At 39.2% G+C, this 24,976-nt stretch overlaps 2 protein-coding genes across 2 annotated transcripts in view; one reads left to right on the top strand and one right to left on the bottom strand.

The window, feature by feature from the left end:
* Window positions 1-24,976, top strand: part of LOC104433033 (1-aminocyclopropane-1-carboxylate oxidase homolog 4-like) — a 32,214-nt gene that overhangs the window by 5,793 nt on the left and 1,445 nt on the right. The window lies entirely within an intron of this gene.
* Window positions 492-24,717, bottom strand: LOC104435421. Its single transcript, XM_039305835.1, has 6 exons — window positions 24,535-24,717; window positions 4,637-4,660; window positions 4,343-4,396; window positions 1,673-1,972; window positions 1,229-1,492; window positions 492-978 (listed from the first exon to the last, which is right to left on the bottom strand). The coding sequence occupies exons 1-6, from the start codon at window positions 24,715-24,717 to the stop codon at window positions 601-603; spliced, it is 1,203 nt and encodes a 400-aa protein (XP_039161769.1). The 3' UTR covers window positions 492-600.

Here is a 24,976-nt window from a genome sequence, read left to right as displayed (position 1 = left end):
CGATGCCAAATTTGGTGTCGGCTAAGGTCGTTTCTTGCTTCCTCTGCCCCCGTTGAGTATAGAACAGACGGGTTGACGAGTCGCAAACTCCCAACCAAACTAACAACCACCACGGTCACAACCCTCCGGCATTGTATAAGGCATTGTATAAGGCACTGGCTAGGTCAGGCCTAGGCTCAGCAAATGTCAGCAGCATGGCCAGGTTAGACTCGACACACAATACAGAGGAAGAGAGAGAGATAGTAGCGGGGGCTCGGAGACAGACCGACAACTCTGGGGTCCCTTGCAGGCGGCGGAAGCTCGTCTAGGCATGCTCGTGGTGTATGATACCAGTTGTTCGTGCATAGTGTAGTGCTAGTGGTGGTCTGGTGCAGACGAGCGAAGGGCAAAATGACAGTAAGCACATTCAAACTGGGAGACTTGAGCAGGAAATTTGACATTACAAGGAATCATCTGCACCAAAATACTAGCGCGAAGTACCATCACATGATCAAATGAACCCAGAAAAGAATTCCTAGAAAAATAAAACTAGAAGCTATTTTCCTTTTTATCTGAAAGAAAGGCCAAGGATGAGGACAACTCTTTAAGTCACGATTTCGCTTAGCCTTTTGCAGAGACTGTTTCTTTCGACAGCAGCGACTTTATTCTTCTCGACAGGTCTCTCGTCACATCTACGATGAGCGACTTCTTTTGAATTCTGAATGTGATAGCTAGCTTCGTTGTATCAGGAACACCTTTCTTCAACATTGATTCGTCCTCCATTATTTTGGTGGGAAAATGTTCCGATGCGATCACGCAGAGAGCAATGATGGTACGAAAGGCGGCCACTTCCGTCGCAATTCCGCATGGAGCCTCAGCAGAAATAGATTTAAGAGTGCTCAAGTCGTGTTTTTGCACCGATTCACTTTCACTTTCGAGGAGGACCCTCAGAGCTGCCAGCAAGCGGCCCTCTACCAAGTCTGGACCTCCTAGAGTTACCTATATTTCAAGAAAATTGAAAAAGAAATTGCGTATTGTCAGAAAGGATCAGAATCAACAAGCCAATATAGAAGCCAACAAGATCTTACAAATAGAATGGTAAGAGAAATGCATCTATAGTCATGTGGCATCCCTTGATTTTCAAAGTTAAGGCAAATTTAGGCATGAATTCTGAAATGCCGCAAGAGCGGTTTGATCACTTATAAAGTACTCTTCCGGAACATAATAAAAATATGATGATGGATAAAACCTTGAGATCAGGAGTGTCTCCATATAGATTTAACTGGGACAAGATCTCTTGCTGCCATGGAGCCGGTGAAGAGAAATTTGATGACGAAACCCCAGCAGCCAAACTTGCAGCATCTAGAAGAGCTCCGTCGTACTTAAGTTCGATAGTGTCATATCGATTTGAAGGTATAACAAATCCATAATCCAGAAGAAAAAGATCATTGCTCAAACAACCATAATTAAGAAGCAAAGGATCATTTGCTCCGATTTCTTTCTCGGCAACAACCTGGAGAGAGCTGTGACACATGAGACCAAGACCGAATACTATCATAACTACATAACGGCTAGAAAACTAGGGACCGTAAGTGAACAGAACCTTTTCCCACCACCAAAAAAAAAAAAAAAAAAAAAAAAATGGAACAGAGAAAGCAAAATTGACAACAAAAGCAAGAATATGCAAACATGCCTTGACTAGCATTTCTGGTTGTTCTTCACCTTGCTCCTGGACAATACGTGCATTTGGATCAAAGCTATGGTTGCACATATCTATAAGAGGAAGCATCTTAGGCACATCGCTATAGGCCCCTGTTACGAACTTCTTTCCATATAGCCTAAAGGCCCTAGATGAGACAGCTGACATAGCCCATCCAAGTGAAGATGCATTAATATTTTGTCCTCCAAAAGGATGATCCTCCATGTTAAAATCGCTGATGGCATTCTTGACTTCCTTCTCATAATCAAGAAGAAAACGGCATCTCTTGTTTACCTGGCATGAAATAAAGGCTTATCACATGACTGTTACCGAAGAAGAAACCTTGTGTAAGGCATCACCAAGGTCACGAAGAACATACATATGCTATGAGCTCTAATGCAAGGTCATGATGTCCGAATAACACAACATCCGATCATTTCTCAGAAGAAGCAGCTACCAGTTTCACAGGTAAAATGCTAAGTTTCTGCCACGTGTACAAACAGAGATCAATCTTTTAACAGGTCGCAAAAAGAACAGAATGCTAACTATCCCTCAGTGTTATTGCTATACAACCAAGAAAATTCAGTAGTGATCGCAAGGGGGGAACTTGACCAGATCCCGTTCCAAAGAAGCCTATGCCTATCGTCTCTGCAATCTAGAAGTTGAAAGATTCGGTGCAGCTAGCAGGATCCAAAACTTTTTAACTCTGGGTTACTTGTTTCTTTGGTAGCAAGGCAAAATTTGGCTCGGATGCCTTCCCTGAGTATTTGAGAAATAATAAAATGGGGGAGGCGTTTCGTTTCTTCCGGAGCGTTGTCTTTCTGAAGAGATTCAAATTGAAAAGAAGGGGGCTAGCCATTTGAGAGGCGAGACCGACCGTACTTAAGGTGGATTCCCGTTGGAAAATTTAAAAAAGAAAAAAAAAACGGAGGAAATGAGGAAAAAGGAAATTTTCTTGTAAAATGTTTTGCTCTAACTAGGGTATGATTTTAAAAAATAAAAAATAAAGGGAGGAAAAAGGGAAAATTTGGTCATAATCTTGTGCTTGGAGTCGTAAATTGTAAAGCTATTTTATGACTTGAAAAATTTCTTTTTAATCGATGCATTATGTCCATTTCCAATATACTATATATGTAATCTTTAGATGGATAAAAAGAAATTTTATTTCTTCGGGCAATGAATTTGAGTAGTGTGTAATCAACATTAAAGAGAGATTCGACGACCATGGACAGGCTATTGTCATGTGGTTTGGCGGAGGTGGCACTAGCTTGTTGGAGTATGAAGAGTGTGGAAATACTCCTTAACATTTTTACCATGAGTCATTTGAGTATCTAAAGCTTGATTTTGGCTAATTTATTGTTAACGCTCAAGAAAGTACATGCAATCAAATCCTAAATTCATCGTTGAGGGTTTCCTATATAAAAACTCAAATGTGCCTTCTAATTGATTTTTTTTTTCCAGGTCGGGACAAATAGGAAAGTCATGTAGGATTTCCAGCATGAAAAACCTATCAAGGGTAAGTTGTCACTATTATAAAACTATATTTGAGAAATAATAAAAAGTGGGCTTATACAAAAGAATTATTACTTTGAGGCCAATAAATGAACATTTGTCACTATCTTTTTCGGGTTTATAAGTCAAGAACTTGGAAGATAAGACAAGATAGAATCACCTCCACTCCTTCAAGCAGCAGTTTCTTTGTGGCATTCTCATTTTCACTCAAACTGTCCCAATCAGAAGAGACTTCGAAAGAGGGTTGTAACGTTGGCTTGGGAGAAGCTCAAAAGGCTTAAAAAATTTTCAAGAGGGTCTTTATGAGTCAGTGATCATCATGGCATCGTGACCAGGTCACTCGATCTTTCGAAATCGTTTGGCCTTTGAAACACAATGTATCTCAAAAGTCACTTGACTAATCATTTCTGCATTGGAGCTTTGCTCATCTCTCTAATTTCATTTGCACTTGCGATGATTTTTTACACAGGCACTTAGACTTTGATAATTTTTCTTTCACATAAGATGCAGCCTTTTGGCTCTTTTTCTTGGCAGGCATTGGCCTTGCTTTTACTAGGCACATTGCTTTTTCATGCCCCCTAATTTTGTCGAATTTTTTGCTCTTTGAATTTTTGGAGCTCTTATCACTTTCGAGATACTTTTCACATATTCTCGTAAATGTCAATTATATGTGGTCAATCCTTATGTCTTGCCCTGGTGAAGGGAGTTGATCACCACTCGGGGTTTAGAAATGAACAATCAGGCCCAAATTGCTTAGAGCAATAGGTATAAGTGTTTGGGTATAGAATGAAATGCTCTTTTTCACCTTGGGATGAGTCAAGCACTTATGAGAATTCCTCTGAAGCTATCACTAGAAGATTGATTCCAGTGAAAGTAATATAATTTTTCTCAATCTTTCGTTTTACAACACGATCGTAACCTCCTATGCTGCCCCAATGTAGGGTCGTTCTCGACAGGAGTACTTTGAAGGATCATCTTTATTTGGTCCAAAGGGCTAGCCAGAGATTAGTACGGTGCTTGGGATTGATGAAGGAAACACCTTTATCATTTTGATCTTTGTGCTCAATGGGAGTGAATCATTCGTCTTAAGAGAAGATCGTTTTTCACTCAACTCTCAAAAGTATTTGAATGACATGTTTGGAAATAGCTTACCTTTCTCCATCCTAAGCACTTCTTGTTTGGCATGGTTAACGTCTCCATTTCACTCTGCAGAGATTGTTTGAGTAGATTAATCTCCACAGGAAAATTTGATTCAAAATGAATAACCCACAAAACAAAAACAAAAAAAAAACAATTTTGAAATAAAAAGGATGTTCAAAAAGTTTGTAGAAATTTGTTTTCTCAATTATTCATTTTTGTGCTTGTTTCTAGGAAAATCCCAAAGGTTCTTTTCGTAATAGAAATTCTCCATTTTTTTTCATTAATTTTGAGAAGAAGGGTACTTACCTGTGGTATGGTGACTCGGTAACCCTGTAAAGAATATAAAAGAATGTGTTAGTGCAAAAATCTTTAGGGATTGAAATATTGGAAACTATACATTATTACCCTTCACTCACTTTTGTCCTTTGGGTGCTAACATTTCTTGAGTTCACCCTCATGGATATTTGGTAACTCGACATTGCCCTTCACTTGCATTTGCCTTTAAGTTTCTAATGTCTGCCTATCAAAGGAAAGAAAGAATCATGTCAGAGACGCTATCAAAATGAGCAATTGGAATCGACACCATTTACCCTTCACATGTTTTCGTTCTTCAGGTATGAACTTTGCCTGAAGTGGCTAGAATTGATTGAAAAATGGCTATGTGGCCCTAATTTTATCCATGAAAAGCACTTCTTTATTGTATACAACAATTTACAAAGTTCAATTCCTGCTTTTTCAAATGCTCTTTTCGAAGAGACATTTAATTGACAAAGAACTTGAAAATTTTAAATATGAATCATTAAATATGTTTTTCAAGATCTTGCTTTGAAATGAGAGGGATTGCTCATTGTTTCCACATTTGATGATACTGTTTTTTAGATGCTTTGCCCCATTTATTGCCTGTAAAGAAAAGATTGGACATGTTACTTCCACACTCGATTGAAAATCATTTAGGAACTATATACATCCTTTTACGCCAAATGGATGGTCAAGTCTCAACATGCTTTCTTGTTAGAAGGCGATACTTCTACAGTCAAGGTGCACCTTTTCCCCCATTCATCATTTGCAAGGAAGAAGAAATGTGATATGTTATTTCCATACTCGACACAATTCATTTAGGAACGAAATACTCCCTTTTGTGCTAAATTGGATGTCTTTGTCATGTCTTATTGGAGAGAGATATTGCCCTTATAAGAATATTCCTTCGCTTTTGTTGGAATGGTATATAACTTGGCGCCCACGATGTATCCTTGACAATGGAAAAGAAAATCATGTCAAAAACGATATCAGAAATTGATAATTAGAATCGATATAGTTTACTCTTCCTTCGAATTTGCCTTTCGAATGCTTGGCAACTCCCTTCATTTGTCTCATCAAGCAAAGTGAATGAGATCGATGGACTATTTTGGCACCTAAAGCATCTCCAAATAAAGAAACTTCCCAGAATGGAATTTAACTTCGTTCCGCCTCTATGGAAGATTGGCGCCGACGAAGCCTCGATGCATGCTTGCTCCTTGAGTTCCATGAGCCTACACTTTTATCCTTTAGAAGATGTGATTGGCAATCTTAGATGATCCCTTTATTTTACTAATTTAACAAAAATGAATGAACAAATGAATTGTTATACTAGAAGTTCCTATTGGAACGATTACAACCTTACCATCTCAAAGTATCATTTATGGACTAACTCGAGAAAGTGACTAGTGAAGAGATAAAATTTTATGCAGGTTCTTCTTGAAACTCTTTCTTCAAAACATTTCGAAGCTAAGGTATAAAGATTCAGTTCCAAGGGTCCATTAAAAAAACTTCAAGTGCTTTTTAAAGAATGATGTTTTTTTATGAAATCAAATTTAATTACTCAAAAATGTGAGTTGCGTGATTTACAAAAGTGCCGATTGGGCTCGCATGCAAAACTCAAAACTGAAAATATGATTGTTACCAAGAATAAAGACAATGATATCATACAAAACACGCTTGCATATATGAGCGTATAAATCCATTCTCATCCTAATTCTAAAGTCGACTTCTTGGCATGATCAAGCGAGCGAAGTCAAGAAATGTCATCACGCATGACCTGCGAAAAGAAGACAATGTTAACGTGTGAATGAAAAATTGACCTTTCCATGAGGTCGCCTCTTACAGCAAAATCATAATGACGGTACATGCCCTATAGTCCCTATTATGGGATTTTGGCATTTCACCAAGATTTGTCATAAGAGGAAGATCGATCAGCGGCTATCAATCGAATGTCCATTCTATTCCAAAAGTTTCATATGCAAAGGTGGCATTGATTTTGAAAGATTAATTTGTGATTTTACTCCTAGAAAAATGAGGTAACTTTTATTTTGAGAAATCTGTACACAAAATATTATCTAAATTTCAATCCCAAAATGTAAGAAAAAAGAATTTGATCGAAAATATGATCTCAATTTTTGTGCCCCAAAATACAATCTTAACTTGAAAGAATTTCTAAAGAAAAAGTGGTTTTGAACCCATAATTGAAAATTTAGATAAAGCCATATGTTCATTGGGGCTAGATCAGATAGGCTTGAAATTTGTATTCGAGGTTCATCACCAAGAGTGCTTGCGAAACCTTTTTATGATAAGCCTACATCACCAAGAGCATTCGATTAATTTCCACGAATTTTAAAATGAAAATTCAATTAAAAAAACAAATAAAAAGAAGAATGATACTTACGGTAGGAGACAACTTTTCTCTCTTTATTTTATTTTTTTTTAATTACATAGACATACACATGGGATGTGGTTCAATTTCTGCTCTATATGGCTCAAAATGGAGCCATGGGATCACCAGACTGAACCAACAAGATCGCGGCTAGGTCGTGTTACTCATGACTCCGGCTTCGTCAAAGAACGGACTCGTGTCGCATGGTTGCAGACCATGGTGGGGACCTTTGACATTAGGAAGGAAATTTCGAGGTTGAGATGGGCGACTCATACTACATGGTTGTAGTCAAAGTGGTATCCACCTCAACACCATTCTAAAAAATCCTATGCGGCTTAGGTCCAACGGTAGGTAATGTGTGCTAGTGTAGGGTGATGCAAAGAATACATACACAACAATTTATAAACAAGCAGTACTTCAAAAATTCAAAACATAAACATTTCATTCACAACTCCATACCTGCAAGATAAAGGGTTAACAATCATTCCTCCCCTTATAACTCCCAACTGCAAAAACATTTAACACTCATGTTAGGGATGTACCCAATATCTTCGCTATCAAACAAAACTTATTTTTGAACAAGATAATTTTAGGCCTAAGTTTACTAAGGTTTAAAACCATTCCCTAGTGGAGTTGCCAAGCTGTCGCGACCTACCCGTCGAGGGGAAGAAACAAGCTTAGGTATTGCCTAAAGGACGGGTCTAATGCCCATGATTAGATGCGGGCTCTCCCAAGCCCACACATCGTGTGACATTAGAGTATTTTAATAATTTTGCAAAAAGGAGTCGCCACTAGCCTATTAGGATCGGCTAGAAACCAAATGAGGCATGGGAGTGTGCCTCACTTCCTCGTAACCAGAGAATCTTGTTCATTTTAACAGAACATTTTTGTCAAACAGTTTGAATTGATTTTATACCTATCCACTAACATGTGAGGTGATTATGCGGGTACACAATTATTAAAGTAACAATTCGCAATCAAAATCCTAATTGTAATAAACTTTGGCACATGCAATTAAACATAATAACATATGCAAATTAAACGCACGATATAATCAACGTGCAAGCAAATAAAGGCCTAATTACACTAAAAATGCAAGACATTGCAATTCCTAACCAAACCCTACATTTTTTAATTTTCAAAATTTTTAATATTTTAATAAAAAAATTTAATTAATTTTTAATTTTTTTAATTTTAATTTTTAAAATAATAATAATAATTTTTTAATTTACAAAAAATGGGCGAACCAGGTCGGGTCCGGTCTAACCCAACCCAAGTTCGGCCCGATTTGGGGAGGGCCAATCAGCCACCGGGCCTTACCCAGCTTGTCAAGCCCCAATAGGACTGGGCCTGAACGACGGGCCCGGTCCGACTCAAAAATGAGCCCACACGGAAAAAGAAACCTAAATAAACTAAGCATGGCCCAACACAAAAGGAAAATCTAATATCAAATCGGCCCAAAGGCCTTGCTTCGGCCTAGATGTGGCCCACGCCCAACCCAATAAAAATTCCGTATGTGATACATTTATAATAAATTTATAATAAACCTAAGTCCAAGAGCTAAACCGTCATGGTCCGTGAATCCTCCCGTACTCGTGACACTTGTGAGTGATGTTTGGGATTATCTAGTGAAGAGTGTGAGGCAGAAGGGTAGAACACAACTAGTCCGTGGGAGTGGCGTCAGGACGGTTGGTGCTAGGAATTCTAGGATAGAAGGATTATATCACTTAGGAGCTCTGAAAACGGGGTAAGTCTCCTGTGGACAAACTAGTCAGGAGTTGATGCTGCTCTCCTAACGAGGTCATGGCAGGCCGAAACTAGTTGTTATGCCTAAAGAGAACTATTGTCTCTCTCAATGAACTAGACGCCCGAGCGAAGCTGGGCGTGGTAGGATCTCGTACGAATAAGTATTTACCATATCGTTCGTGGAACAAGCTATAGAAGAAAGGCTGGACTGGCGAATTCCGCTCGCCAAATGCCCATGGGTCGTTCCAAGGCTAAGGAAACTCTCGGCCCGTGACAAATGGTATCAGAGCAGGAATCCCTCCAATAAATGAGCGAGTCGAAGAATCGGACTCCTCGCTCCAGTGCGAGTCAAGCAGATAAGTCCTAGTGGGACCGATCCTAGTGGGCGGAGAGGAATCTGCCGGGGCTAAAAGATGCCCAAACGTAGCGAGGCTCTCAGCTCCTAGGATGACAATGGGTACTAGGACGAGTCGGCTTGTTGCCGAGCGGATAGCGAGTCTGAGAATAACTAAATCCTCACTGAATGGGGATAACGTTCCTGGATCGATCGGTGAATACGAAGAAGAGGTCTATTGCCGCATTTTCAACAAGAAAAGAACCTCCATTGGTTTGCTGGGGTCAAGATGCTGGTAAGGCATAAATGGTGCTGTCAAAAGATACAGTTGGCGAAAAATACCACACTTGCCAGGAAGCGCAGGTGATTGAGAAGGGCCGAGCGGCTGAGATCAAAAGAGGCTACCAGTGGAGCAAAACCTATTTTGTTGGGCGAGCGTGACCGTTCGATGTGAATTCCCAAGTGGCACATCAATGGTTAAGGGACGCAAGGAAGCGACAGAACAAATCGCAACGAGGGCGTTGTGAATTGAGTGGGGGAGAATGTCACGGTCTGTGAATCCTCCCGTACTCGTGACACTTGTGAGTGGCGCTTGGAATTATCTGGTGAAGAGTGTGAGACAGAAAGGGTAGAACACAACTGGTCCGTGAGAGTGGTGTCAGGACGGTTGGTGCTAGGAGTTCTAGGATATAAGGATTATATCACTTAGGAGCTCTGAAGACGGGGTAGACCTCCCGTGCACAAACTGGTCGGGAGCTGATGCCGCTCTCTTGACGAGGCCATGGCAGATCGAAACCAGTTGTTGTGCCTAAAGAGAACTGTTGTCTTACTCGATGGACTAGACGCTCGAACGAAGCTGGGCGTGGTAGGATCTCGTGCGAAGAAGCATTCACCGTATCGTTCGTGGAACAAGCTATAGAAGAAAGGCTGGCCTAGCGAATTCTGCTCGCCAGGCGCCCGCGGGTCGTTCCGAGGCCGAGGAAACTCTCGGCCCGTGACATAAACCTGTCCTATGACGTTCACCTCAAAAACCCACTAGCTCGATAATAATGTCCTTTTCCTTTTCCTAAGGAAATGAAGTAAATTTCCACATCCATATTTTAAAGGACGATAGAAGATCTAACTACACCCTTTAGTAAACACCGAAATGTGGCCGGACCACCAAAGTATATCCTGGTCTCGCTCTCTCGAACCCGTCACTTCGCCGACCTTACTAACTAAGCAAGGTGCGAGCTAAAACTCGAGGCGGATCTCGTCCGAACAAAGATAGTTCACCAAAAGGCGCGCTCTCATCGCAAGCGAGGAATCTAAGTCGGGGCTTAGTTTAACGAGCAGAAACGCTCTCTCGAGTGCAGATTTCACACTGCTCGCCGCCATATAATAATACTTAACAACCGTTGTTCTTCCGAAAAGCGTAGTCGGTGGGGGAGGAGGCCCAGTGAGGTGAGGAGAACATGCCGTGACCGGATCCTGAAATGTCTCCGAAGTTGACGGTCGAATCGTCTTGTCTTGCCCCCCCTCCGACCTTCGATTATCGTCGTGCATCTCTCTGACACCACCGCGCCACCCCTGCTTCCTCCTTTATAATAAGCAGGGAAAGAAATTTAGTTAGTAATGTAGTTTGACTCTAATTTTTAAATGAGTTACTATCATTAAAAAAAATCACAAATTAATACACTTTATTCATTAATTTTCGTTAAATTTTACGGTCAAATTGTTGAGTTAAATAACATGTGACAGTTAATGGGTGTATCACTTTTAAAGTTTTACCTTCCGTTGTGATTTAATGGGGAATAATAAATTTATTATAAATGTATCACATACGGATTTTTAATGATAAAACAATTAATTTGAAGTAAATTACACGAACAAGGTCCTTTCAAGTAGACTAAGTAAATTGAACATTTCATAAAAAATGCAAGATTCTATCCTGTTGTCCCTCTTTCTCGCACAAAGCTTTTGATAAAAGGCTGGTAAGAGAGAGCAAGACGATGAAATTAGGTTATAGCTTTTGCAATTCATCTAAAGATTTCATTGCGCAATATCATGAAACATGATGCTTCAAATTGAGACTTCTAACTCTTCGATGTCGTGTCATTCTAAGAATGCCCGACCTAGATAAAGTCGAGTAAAGAGACTGGGCAATTTCAATAGAGTGACCAACCTTGCATTGTTTGTAATCAGTACTTTTTCAGGTTAAAGTTATTCTAAATTGGATTTCATTAACAAGCACTTAATATTTTCTATAATACATAAAACCCCATGTTCACAAATTTTGAACATAAAAAATCAACGGGAGAAGTACACTATCAGTGCCATAACTTGTGTACGGCGCTTACTTTGGTGCCAAAAGTTTCCGTCGAATCACTTAAGTGCCAAATCGAAGAAAAAACGATCACTTTGGTGCCACCAGCGATAGATTAAAAATAATCGAGAAGCCTTTTAAATGACGTCATTTTCTGTCTTCCTTAAGAAAACAATGTCGTTTTGCCGTTCTACGTGAATGGCCTCACGAAAACAACGCCGCACAACTCATTTGGGGATTTTTTTTTTATTCGGGGATTGAAATTAGGGTTTTTTTGTCCGCCGTTGCTCTGCCACCGTCGCTCGGCCGCCATCCCTCATCCATCGTCGCTTGGCCGCCATCCCTCGGCCACCGTCGCTCAGCCACTATCCCTCGACCTCCATCATAGTTGCTTGCCACAGCAAGACAAAAGAAAAAAAAAAACGAATAGAAAATCCCGAGGGATAGGGAGGTGTCGACGGTGAGGGCGGAGGAGGGGATGGCGGGGCCACGGTCGCCGCTATCGTTGCAGCTGGCTTCGTCGACGACCTCCATGGCGTTCCAGATCTTCGCGACTACCGTTGGCCGGATCGCTCGTGCTTCTGGAGATTCTTCGAGCTCGCACTTCCTCTACGCCCAACGATATTCCCTGGGAAAAAGCGGCGGTGGGGCTAAGATTCGGGGATTTGAAAGGTCGATAAGGTGATTGAAAATGGGGGAAAACTACTGGGGGAGGGCGGAGGCAAGTGCGTGGTTTCTTTTCTAGAAAACTACTAGTGTTGTGCTGGTGCACTGCTGGTGTTGCTGGTGCTATTCTTCGGGGAAGAAGACGATGCCTTCTCTCTCTCAATTTGAGGATTTAGAGTTTTGAATTTGGAGGAAAAACACAAAACGGCGTCGTTTTGTTGTTTAAATGCTGACTATACTCTCCGGCGAGCCACATCAGCTTAAAAAATTAATAAAAAAGTGTAACATCGGATTTTCGGCCAACCAGATCGGAATTGGCACCAAAGTGAGCCTTTTTGAAACTTTTTGGCACTTAAGTGATCCGACAGAAACTTTTGGTACCAAAGTGAGCGCCGTACACAAGTTATGGCACTGATAATATACTTCTCCCGAAAATCAACATATTCAAAAGACCCTTAACAAATACTTTTAAATGCAAAATAAATCAATATGTTCCTTTCTAAAATTATGAACACGCTCATCAAGGCAGTGGTTAATGAAGATGATTATGGGTTGGTTTTAACTTCAATGACAATTCATCAAACTTCCAGCTAGAGTTATAGAGATGTTGAGCTTCGGAAGTTGAAGTGGACCCAAAAGCAGTTTTTGTTGTTTTGCAGGCAAAGCGGGAGAAGTGTACGGTTCAGATGAGCAGGTCAGCCTGGTCAACTTTTCGTGCGGATACGATGGAGAGGTCAATTCCTTGTCGTTTCCCAAACGCGGACAGGAGCTCTTTCCCATGGATGTTCAATGAATTGGGTACAACTTGAGCATCGTCCTGGAAAAAATCGACCCAAAATCAATTTGATTAGATGGAAGTTTTATTCAGTTAGTGCGATGTGACTTATTTCTTTATAATGTTGGTTTAAATTCGGAAGAAACTTGGAACCACGTGATTCTAAGCAACGTTGAATGAGTCCTTTCATCGACTTTTGTCGGCCAAGAGTGTTTAGTAAGAAATGTTTATTTGATGCTCGCCGAAATCCCGATGAATTTACTATCTTAATGAGTTGGTTGTGTTGTCTCTTCTTTTTCATTTAATTAGTAGTAGTTGTTGCTTCTTTTTCATTTAATTAGTAGTAGTTGTTGCCAATCCCGATGAATTTACTATCTTAATGAGTTGGTTGTGTTGTCTCTTCTTTTTCATTTAATTAGTAGTAGTTGTTGCCCTTAGATTATCAATAAAATTTGACAACAGCAAAAGGATGATGTATCGAATGCACATAACATCACCTATCGTGCATCATGACTAAGCCAAACATGTCTAGTTGCTATCTAATTAAAGAGAATGTGTATTAGTCTTATGGTCTCTAAACAAGTTGTTTGCATCATTTTCATTGGTTTGTTTAAATATTTAAATTGTGGTTACATATGGTTTACACTTTCCAGATGAAATGGAAAATCCATGAGTTTTATGCTTATCAATACATGTGGTTTTACATTTTAATCTCTCCATCCTTTTATTTGCTATATTCTAATAAAAAGTCAAAGAATTGGTTGGGTAGTCAAGGCCCAGCCGTGGTGGGCCGGGCAGGTGGGCCGCGCGCGGGGGAAGGAAAAGGAAGGGGGTAGGTTGGGCCAAGGCCCGATCCAACCCGACCTGACCCTTAAGATTTTTTTTTTTTTTTTTGCGACTAATTCTGAACTTTTAATGCTATTAAGTCTTTAAGTAAAATTGCGAAATTTAGGCGTCAACAAGTACAAGTTTTGAAATTAGACATTATTAGGTTTATCGGCATAAGAAAAAAAATCATATCGATCAAAAGTCACTTGAGAAAAAAAAAACAATTAAAATTTCATACTATTGTGAGACGAAAAGAGTCCAGCCTCATGATTCGAGTACATATAACTCTCTATAGGGTATCCTTAACTCTCAAAACATTCAAATATATCTCAATATGTTTCAACCTATCTAATCACAAACTATTCGCTCCAATGTAATAGCATTAAAAGAGTCCAGCCTCATGATTCGAGTACACGGAACTCTCTATAGGGTATCAAAATGTAAATCCATGAGTTTTACGCTTATCAATACAGGTGGTTTTACATTTTGATCTCTCCATCCTTTTATTTGCTATATTATAATACATGTGGTTTTACATTTTGATCTCTCCATCCATTTATAGCAAATAAACCTAATAATTTCTAATTTCAAAACTTGTACTTGTTGACACCTAAATTTCGTAACTTTACTTAAGACTTCATAGCATTAAAAGTTCGGAATTGAGATAACTAGTATAAGCACTTAGAGGGGGGGTGAATAGGTGTAAAAATATTTTCTCGAGATGAGAGAGCAATATTAAGCAGACAATAGAAAGGAAGTTCTCCTTTCGTTAACAAAGCGAATTATGATCAAAGTAAAGCAGGGAGTAGGGAAGAGAAAATGAACACATAAATTATAGTGGTTCGGCTTATTCCAAGTTTACGTCCACTCTTCCGCACTGACAGCTCACTGGCTGGATTTCACTATGAACAAAAGAGTTGTTACAGCAAGGCTCTCCCTTGATTCCATAGTGTAGATACTCTATCACACTTCCTCAAGGTTTCTCAAGAATATGGACTCTCTTTTGCGTACAAGATTTCACTCAAAAAATGAATTGACTAAGAACAAAGAGCTTCAGACTTTGGAATTCTTTTATCGCGCACACTCTCGAACAACTAGAACGTCTTCTTTATATACTCCTTTATGCCATCATACCTGTTGGCACTTACCAAAAGAATTCTTCCAATCTTCCCGTTGGACAGAATCAATTAGGAAGATCATTCGAGCTATTTAAGGAACATGTCAATAGCCCATCAATCCTGCTCGCCCATACAATCAGGTTCTCGGTTTCCATAAGTAGAACTTTCCAAGTATACTTCGCCAATCATCGGATCCTTAATCTTTGAATCAATAAAGGATTCCGTTATGTCATATCCAGCTAAGAGATCTTCTCCAGTCGATAAGGTCAAATCCTTAACGAAACATCCAGTCCTGGATAGCCCTTCTTCGACGGATTGGAAACTGTCAATGAGAATAAACTTTGAATCTTGAGTCTGGCAGTCCGGAGGTCTTCAGACTTTAAATAATAGAGTATGCAAATCTTCAGACTAGACTGATGAAAACGTTTTGTCAGCTTCAAAATACTCCAGGAAGATTTCTCCAACAATCTCCCCCTTTTTGATGGTGACAAAACTTTCCTACAGATTTGGATAACTTTGACCTGCAAAACATTACTCAAGCAAATATGGATATCTCATAAAGATAAATGGCTTATTTATAACACTAGAATCTGCAACCACAGAAAATAGGTTAGTCTTTCATATGAGTAAAGCCATCCATAAGATATCAATAATACTTAATATAAGCAGGCAATCCAAAATCCCAAATCCAATCCACAGCCAGACACAAAAGTCAAGTCAAACATCAAAACAAGTTCAAGTTCAAGTTCAAAAAAGTTCAAGGTTCAAAGTTCAAATCACATCTCTCCCCCTTTTTGTCATCATAAAAAAGGTTGAGATGGAAAGAGAATGGAATCAAGAATGCTTGGGAACACGAACAAGCTGGAAATCTCCCATTGACTGGACAATGCCTTCCAGCTTTGTCAACTCTTCCTTCAGTTGAGCCACCTCTTCACCCTTAGCATTTGCTTGAATCTGAAGAGAAATGGCTTGGATCTGATCATTCAAAAAAACTGAAGAAGCTTGACTTGCATTCTGCAAATTCTGTACTTCGCATCCCAGAGCATATATCTGACCCGGCATTTCTAAGAGAACATCAAGAATTCTGCGAAAATCTGCTGAATTATCAATCTGTGTACTGGCTTCTGCACGATTAGATGGAGTAAAGGCAGATGATGGCAAATCAGCATAGTCACGCAGATTGGGCGATAAAACATCATGTCCCTCCTCAAGAAATTGAGAGGCATAGATGTCCTCTGGATCTATTTGGAGAGAGTGGCTGACTCCTTCACCGGTAGTAGGATATAAGGACATTCTTCTTTTCTCACGATCTCCCCCTGTTTCCATGCCTTCAGGTGGAGAAGAGTGTTCCTCATGCTCTCTTTCCTCTTAATCTCCTTTTTCCTCTTCTTCTTCAATTCTTTCCTCCTCTGCATCTCTTTCTTCAACTTTTCTTTCCTCTGTCTCTTTCTCTTCTGCTTCCAAATCTTCTCTTTCTCCAATCCTCTGTTCTGTGTCTTTCTCTTGTCGTTCCGTTGAATCTGGAATAGAACAACTCAGGTTCTTCAATGCCATTGTAGTAATGGTGATGTCTTCCTCATCTTCTTCGTCCTCAACAATGAGAGCTCTTCTTTTCTTGGATGGAGCAACCATGGGCTCCTTCCCTTTTCTTTTTGCTATCGAAGAGATTTGATGAGATTTGACAGGGGTTTTCTCCTTGAATTTCTCCAACGCCTTGTTGAGTTCCTTCAGACGCATTTTAGACACCCTTTTCAGTCCCACTATCATTTGATCACAAGTTCGAACACAGAGAATTCGGGGAGGCTGAACATTCAAATGTCTGAATAACTTTGTCACAAGAGCTGGATAAGGAAGTTGACCCTTGTCTTTCACCACTGCTCTATACATGTGGAATATAATAGTGTGAGGAAGAGAGAACTTTTTCCCAAAGATTGATGGCATACATCAGCTTTGCCTCTGAGTTTGAAACATTAGTCTTTGAAGTAGATTTTGGTCTAAGGCAATTGATCACAATTTTGTGAAGCAGAATGTTGAACGCACTCATCCTCGAGTAGGAAACCTTTCCCTCTGTCCTTCTATCTTTAACAAGTTCCAACGTAGTACGAGCAATAGAGACATTGAAAGGTTGATATCTCCCTCTCTCAACCCCAATCACATCAGCCAACATATCTACATCCACCACATAGTCCTGATCTCGGACACTAAAAGAGAATCTATTCGCATCTAAGAAACGAGATTCGAATAGAAGTATGCAAAGATGAGTTCGGCGTAGGCTTACGAGATTCGAACAGAACTGTTCAAGTTGAAGAAGACTGAATTTTTCCCTTAAATTAACGTTCACAGCGTCAAGGAAATCAAAATCCACACTTCTAGGGTTTATGACCCCACGCTTTAACAACTTAGAGTATAGATGCTTGTATTCCTCCAGTCGAAACAAGTCTGTCCTTTTGCTCCGAATTTTTGTCGCAACACCCATTCTCGGTTGAAACTGACTGTACAACTTGTCATCATCATTTCCATCTGGCTGATTCAGCCCTCCAACATGTGGATCAATTGGAATATTTGCCATTGCCCCTTCTACCGACCCAGCAAGGGCAATTCTCAACTGTTCCATTGTGCGTAAAAAGAATGTTTCATTTTTGAACCCTTTGTCTTTCAGAAATTCGTCAATGTAGTTCAAAGGAGTTCCACCCCTTTTCAAAGCACGACAAAGCTTATAGGTAAAAGAGGGCTTAAGAGTTCTTATGGGTTCTGCATCTTCGATTATTTCTTCCTCTTGTCGATGAGCAACATTCTGTGGTCTAGATGGAGAAGATGGATGCTGCTGAGAATGTTGTGGGCTCTGCTGCTGCTAACTAGGAAACTCTTCTTCCTCGGTGAGATCAAAGTGCGTAGGCCCCTCACGCATTTGCTGCGGTCCCCTGTTCGCGATCCTCGAAGACTTCCTTTGAGACGACATCTTTCACAGTCTTTGAAAGATTCCAAACTTGACTTTCCCAAGAAAGATGACAACTTTTCAAAGATTAAACAAGAGAAGAAGACATAAGTGGAAGATCGATGCTTTTTAGGGTTTTTGAAGTTAAACGAAGAGGAACCGACGGTATATAGGTTAGTCGAAGAGAGGCATACAAAACGTCGTAATGGAAAGTAAAAAGATGCCCTTAAAAAAAAATAACTACCTTTTTCAAAAAATTAGATAACTGCCATTTAAAAATTAACTCCATTTTCGAAAAAGAAAGATTGCACTAATCACGGAAATTGAAAGTAGCAAAAATCAATTATGGACAGATGATCGTACCTTTTCAAGATTTAATCTGAGAGAAAATAAAATAACTTACAATGAAAGATCTTGATTGTTTGAGTTTGAGAGTCTCTAGACTTTTACTTCTTCAAACCTCAAGATGTTGAGTCTGGAACGAATGATTTCAAATTGATTTTTCTCCAAAGGCTTTGTAAACATATCTGCCAGTTGGTTCTTTGAGTCAATAAATTGAATAGAAATTTCTCCATTCTGAACATGATCTTGATTGTCCTGCTTCCAAGTAGTTGACAGGTACCCGAGGTGCTCTTTCTATCCACTCTGCATCCGGCTAGATCTGCGTCTGAGTATCCAAGAAGAGTAAAGTCTCCCTTTTTAGGATACCAAAGACCAAGGCTTGAAGTTGATGCAATGTATTTGATAATACGCTTTGCAGCACTTAGATGAGATTCTTTAGGATCTGCTTGAAATCTAGCACAAATGCAAACACTAAACAAAATGTCAGGTCTAGAAGTAGTAAGATAAAGAAGTGAACCAATGATACTCCTGTATAGCTTCTGGTCAACTTTCTTTCCTCCTTCATCTTTGTCTATCTTCAAAGAACTTGACATTGGTATATCAGTCTTTTTGCAATTTTCCAGTCCAAACTTTTTGACAAGATCATTAGCATATTTTTCTTGATGAATAAAGGTTCCTTCCTTCAATTGTTTCACTTGAAGTCCAAGAAAGAAGGTTAGTTCACCCATCATGCTCATTTCAAATTCATCTGCATAGACTTAGAGAATTTCTTGCACTGAGACTTTCATTAGAGGATCCAAAAATAATATCATCAACATATATTTGAACAAGCAGAAAACTTTTGCTTTCTCTTTTGATAAACAGAGTAGTGTCTACTTTACCTTTGACAAAGCCGTTTTGAATTAAAAATTTACTTAGCCTGTCGTATCAAGCTCAAGGTGCTTGCTTTAAACCATATAAGGCTTTTTTCAGTCTGAATACCGAGTCTGGTTTCTGTGGGTCTTCAAACCCAGGTGGTTGTTCCACATAGACTTCCTCATGGATAAATCCATTCAGGAAAGCACTTGTGACGTCCATTTGGAATAACATGAAATTTTTATAACAAGCAAAAGCAAGTAATAATCTAATTGCTTCTAACCTTGCTACTGGTGCGTAAGTCTCATCATAGTCTATCCCTTCTTCTTGCGTATATCCCTTGGTCACGAGTCTTGCTTTGTTTCTTACGACCTTTCCTTTCTCGTCCATCTTGTTCCTGAAAACCCATTTAGCTCCAATAATAGATTTACCTTTCGATTTAGGAGTCAATTTCCAGACATCATTAATACTGAATTGCATGAGTTCTTCTTGCATAGCTTCAATCTAGCTTTCATCAGATAAAGCTTCTTTTATGCTTTTGGGTTCTATTTCAGAAATAAGAGCCACAGCACTAGACTCTTCGCGCCTTTTGGATCTTGTGTGAATTCCTTCATTAATGTCGCCTATAATGAGATCTTTGGGATGACTGGACTTATGCTTCCAGTTATTGGTTGATTTGTCAGGTTGATGATCACTTTCTTCATTTGAATTTTCAACAATCATTTGATGCTGGTCTTTCGAAGTCTGAGCTGCTTCTTTAGACTTTGTAGAGTCTGGAGCAGGTTCAGATTCTTCAAAATGAGTCTGAATAGATTCATTTTGCATAGAATGTTGGAATTTGACATTCATTGATTCCTCCACAGATTGAGTCTTCTTGTTGTAGACTCTGTAGGCTTTGCTTGAGGTAGAATATTCAAGGAAGATGCCTTCGTCTGATTTTTCTTCAAACTTGCCAACTCGATCATTTGCATTTTTCAATATAAAGCATTTACATCCAAACACATGAAAATATGAAACAATAGGCTTCTTTTCTTTGAATAACTCATAGGGGTTTTTTTCCATAATAGGTCTTAGAAAAACTCTATTAATAATATAACATGCTGTAGAAACTGCTTCAGCCCAAAAATGTGAAGAGATGTTACTTTCAATTAAAAGAGTTCTAGCCATTTTTTGAAGCGACCTATTCTTTCTTTCCACAACTCCGTTTTGCTCTGGAGTATATGGAGAGGAGAACACATGCTGAAAACCAGATTCATCACATAATTTTGTAAAATCTTGATTTTCAAATTCACCTCCATGGTCTGTTCTTATACTTGAAATAACATGCCCTTTTTCATTTTGAATCTTTTTAGCAAACTTTTCAAAATAAGAAAAGGTTTCAGACTTACTTGTCAGGAAATATACCCAAGTAAATCGTGAGTAGTCATCCACAATTACTAGGCAATATTTCTTACCTCCAATGCTCTGAGTTCTAATTGGTCCAAAGAGATCCATATGCAGAAGCTGCAGTACACGATTAATGGAAACTTGATTTATTGGTTTAAAGGAATTTCTTACCTGCTTTCCCAATACACATGATGTACATAGAATAGACTTTTGGTATGACAGATTGGGTAGACCACGAACTAGCTTCTTTGCTGGAATTTTGGCTATTTGCTTCATATTGATGTGCCCAATTTTTCTGTGCCATAAGTTCACTTCGTCTTGAATTGAGATTAAACATTGCGATTCATCTGGTTTCACGTCCAAGAGGTAGATATTTCCATGTCTTCGTCTCATGAATGACTGAGTAGAATCTTTACTGGTCCTGAACATATTCCTTCTTGAAAGTTGATTTTGAAACCGGTATCGCACAGCTGACTGATACTGAGCAGATTGTAGTTGAGTCCTTCCACTAAGGAAACATTGCTGATTGTGAGGTTTCCAATCTTTATAGTTCCGAATCCCACAATTCTTCCTTTGATGTTTCCTCCAAATGAGACTTTTCCACGATTTACTTGAATGAGCTTTATGAAGCAATTTGAATCTCCTATCATATGTCTTGAGCATCCACTATCCAGATACCATTTTACCTTCTTCTTGATAGTGACCTACATTTAAAAAAAGACTCAAACTTTCTTTGGTACCCATATTTTCTTGGGTCCATTTGTGTTAGTATGATATGCGGTTTTTGCCCATACTTTCTTAACAGGTTTCCAAACCATAGGATATTCTTTCTCAAAATGATATGAACTATTGCACTTTGAACATCTGAGAGCATTGCGACCTACTGGTTTTATAAAGACTTTTTTAAAATGATTTTTGTAAGCATCTCTTGTGGGTCTCTGCTTAATTCTTTCCTTCACTTTAGGAAAATCAATTAAATGAATGGTTTCCACAGTCATTCCCAAACTAGATTTATTGAAATAAGGTCTTTGTGATGAAAGAATTTTCTCAAGTTTCTCAGATCCTATTGAAAATCTTTTGGAAATATTTGATGTCATTTTTTAAAAATACATTTTCTTTCGAAAGGTTGTCTTCTCTTTCTTTAAGAGTAAAAACATTCATGTCTAAACATTTCACCTTTTCTTTCAAAATATTTTCCTGTTATTTCAGTGCAAAATTTTCCTTTTTAAGTTCGGAAATCCTTTTAAGAGAAGTCTTAAGACTAAAACACAACTCATCAATGTATTTAGAAACTTTAATAGGAATTTTAGAGTTACTCACCTCAAATTCACTATCTAAATCTGAGTCTGTCTCGGAGTTTGAATCTGAATCCGATTGTGCCATCAGACATATATTGGCATAATCATCATAACTTTCTTTACATTCTGTATCACTCCAGGTTTCTGCTTTAAGAGCCTTTCGATACTTTTTAGCTTTTCATTTCTTCTTCCTCAGAAGAGGACAGTTAGGTCTGATGTGTCCATTTTTCTTACATTCAAAGCAGACTACATCTCTATTTGATTCATCATCCTCAACAGACTTAGTGTATTGCTTTTGAAAACTTTGTTTCTTTGGATTGAATCTTCTTCCTTTTCTGTTCAGCTTTCTGAATCTTCTTATCATGAGAACAAGCTCCTCATCATCCATATCATCTTCAGAATCTGTAACATCATAATCATCATTGGATTTTAATGCAATGGATTTCTTACCTTTAGGATCTTCATCTTCATTGATTCGTTCCACTTCATAAGACTGAAAAGTCCCAACCAACTCATCGACATATAGTGGCATAATTCTTTGTGTCTCCCTTATTGAGATCTTTATGTGATTCCAATCCTTGGAGAGTCCACGCAGTAGCTTGTTTACTTTCATGGGATCAGAAATTGGTTGACCTTGATTTTCAAGACCATTAACGATTTCTGTAAAACGACTAAACATGTCAGTTATAGATTCTCCTGATTTCATTTTGAAGGCTTCGTATTGACCGAGGAAAATGTTGATTTTGGTTTCTTTCACTCGATCGGTTCCTTCATAGGTAATATGTAATCTATCCCAAACTTCTTTCACTGTAACACAAGAAGATATTATGTTATATTCAGTAGATGACAAAGCACAATATAAAGAATAAATTGCTTTTGCATCAAAAGCTTGTCTCTTGGTTATCTCTTCCTGAGTCATTTCACTAGACTCAACAGCTTCTTTTCCTCTTTCTGAGACAGATGCAGCTTTAGGAATGATTTTTTTGTCTACAACGTCCCATTCCAGAGGATCCTTTGATCTTAGGAACGCCTTCATCTTGTTTTTCCATATGTTGTATTCCTTTCCATCAAAGTAAAGCGGTCTGGTATTGCTTTGCCCTTTTACCAGCCCTGGAGCTAACATACTAGCCATGGATCTTTAACTCTGAAGTAAAACACTTCAAACAAAGTGAGTACACAGGCTCTGATACCAATTGAGATAGCTAGTATAAGCACCTAGAGGGGGTGAATAGGTGTAAAAATATTTTCTCGAGATAAGAGAGCAATACTAAGCAGACAATAGAAAGGAAGTTCTCCTTTCGTTAACAAAACAAATTATGATCAAAGTAAAGCAGAGAGTGATTCGGCTTATTCCAAGCCTACGTCCACTCTTCCGCACTGACATCCCATTGGCTGGATTTCACTATGAACAAAAGAGTTATTACGGCAAGGCTCTCCCTTGATTCCACAGTGTAGATACTCTATCACACTTCCTCAAGGTTTCTCAAGAATATGGACTCTCTTTTGCGTACAAGATTTCGCTCAGAAAATGAATTGACTAAGAACAAAAAGCTTCAGACTTTGGAATTCTTCTATCGCGCACACTCTCGAACAACTGGAACGTCTTCCTTATATACTCCTTTATGCCATCATACCCGTTGGCACTTACCAAAAAAATTCTTCCAATCTTCCCGTTTGACAGAATCAATTAGGAAGATCATTCGAGCTATTTAAGGAACATGTCAATAGCCCATCAATCCTGCTCGCCCATACAATCAGGATCTCGGTTTCCATAAGTAGAACCTTCCAAGTATACTTCGCCAATCATCGGATCCTTAATCTTTGAATCAATAAAGGATTCCGTTATGTCATATCTAGCCAAGAGATCTTTTCCAGTCGATAAGGTCAAATCCTTAACGAAACATCCAGTCCTGGATAGCCCTTCTTCGATGGATTAGAAACTGTCAATGAGAACAGACTTTGAGTCTTGAGTCCGGGCCCGGAGGTCTTTAGACTTTAAATAGTAGAGTCTGCAAATCTTCAGACTAGACTGATGAAAACGTTTTGTCAGCTTCAAAATACTCCAAGAAGATTTCTCCAACAGGAATTAGTCGCCAAAAATAAAAAAAAAAAATTATTGATTTTCAATCAAGCACTTGACTACCCAACCAATTCTTTGAGGATTCAGAGTGTCTAATAAATTTATTGTTCCTTTTTTGTTCATTCTTTCCTCATCCTTTCACTAGCCTCCCAATAAAATAAAAATAGTAGTCTTCATAAGTGTCATCGTTCCCTAGTATCTCCAAGTAATTGTCCAATTCTATCCTTTGAAAATGGAGCAATAGTGCACGAGAAAGTAGTTATTTTATAAAGCCGTCACTTCAATAGAAATTTCGAAATAAAATAGACTGTTGTAATGCTTTCTTATTTTTGCAATGATGTTTCACCTTGTCATTTATTCATATCATCCACGACCCAGATGTTATCTTCTTCTTTTGCCATAACCATTTATGATTACACAATCCCATTTTGACAAACAAATTTTATAAGCAAAACTATCTTAAGTTATCGTAAAGATAATGACAAACAGATTTTATTAATATAATAGTCTTAGGATATCGTAAAAATAATAACTTATCATGAGTGACAATTATTGAAAGGGTAGGTGTCACGATAAGTTTAATTCTTTTTTTATTAATTTTTTGTGACTATAGTGGATGGTGACTCATCTTGTCCCACTCACATCGCTTCTTCGTCCTTCCTTCTTCCCTTTCCTTATTGCGACGTCCTCATGCAACCCAAACCAGAACCACGCTCCAACCATAACTAGGAGACTACAGCCATGGGCGTCACCGACACCACGCAACAAGCCTTCAACCGAGCCCAAGAGCTCTCAAGCAGTTCAAAGAATCCAAGCTCGGCGTCAAAGGTCTCGTCGACTCCGGCCTCACCTCCCTCCCACCCCTCTTCGTCCACCCGCACAAGACTCTCTCCACCCTCAAGCCCGCCTTCCCAAGCCCGACTCCATCCCCACCATCAACCTCTCTTGCTGCGATTCCTTCCGGCGGCCCTCTGTCATCGTAGAAGTGGGGCGTGCAGCTCGCGAGCTTGGCTTCTTCCAGGTGGTCAACCATGGCGTGTCGACGGAGGTCCTAGACCACACGATCGCGGCGGTGAAGGCCTTCCATGAGCAAACGATAGAGGCGAAGGCAAGGATCTATCGGAGGGAGATGGAGACCGGCGTGTCGTTCTTCACCAACTACGACTTGTTCCACTCCAAAGCGGCTAGCTGGAGGTCAGCCCCGAACCACTTCAATTGATTTCGTACCATTTCATGATTTTTATGATAATTAGTTGTATAAAGGCTCAGTTACCAATACGATCGTGTCAAGT

This window comes from Eucalyptus grandis, chromosome 2, assembly GCF_016545825.1.
Source record: "Eucalyptus grandis isolate ANBG69807.140 chromosome 2, ASM1654582v1, whole genome shotgun sequence".
Classification (NCBI taxonomy): domain Eukaryota; kingdom Viridiplantae; phylum Streptophyta; class Magnoliopsida; order Myrtales; family Myrtaceae; genus Eucalyptus; species Eucalyptus grandis.
This window is presented reverse-complemented; position numbering and strand designations above follow the sequence as displayed.

Bases quoted from the DNA above. Each gene is read 5' to 3' on its own strand.
- LOC104435421 (XM_039305835.1), bottom strand. From the start codon at position 24,717: ATGGTTGACCACCTGGAAGAAGCCAAGCTCGCGAGCTGCACGCCCCAC. The intron at 1,973-4,342 runs GTAAGCTATTTC...ATTTCATGCCAG, and splicing joins AGTGCTTAGGATGGAGAAAG to GTAAACAAGAGATGCCGTTT. The intron at 1,493-1,672 runs GCATGTTTGCAT...AGCTCTCTCCAG, and splicing joins AACCAGAAATGCTAGTCAAG to GTTGTTGCCGAGAAAGAAAT.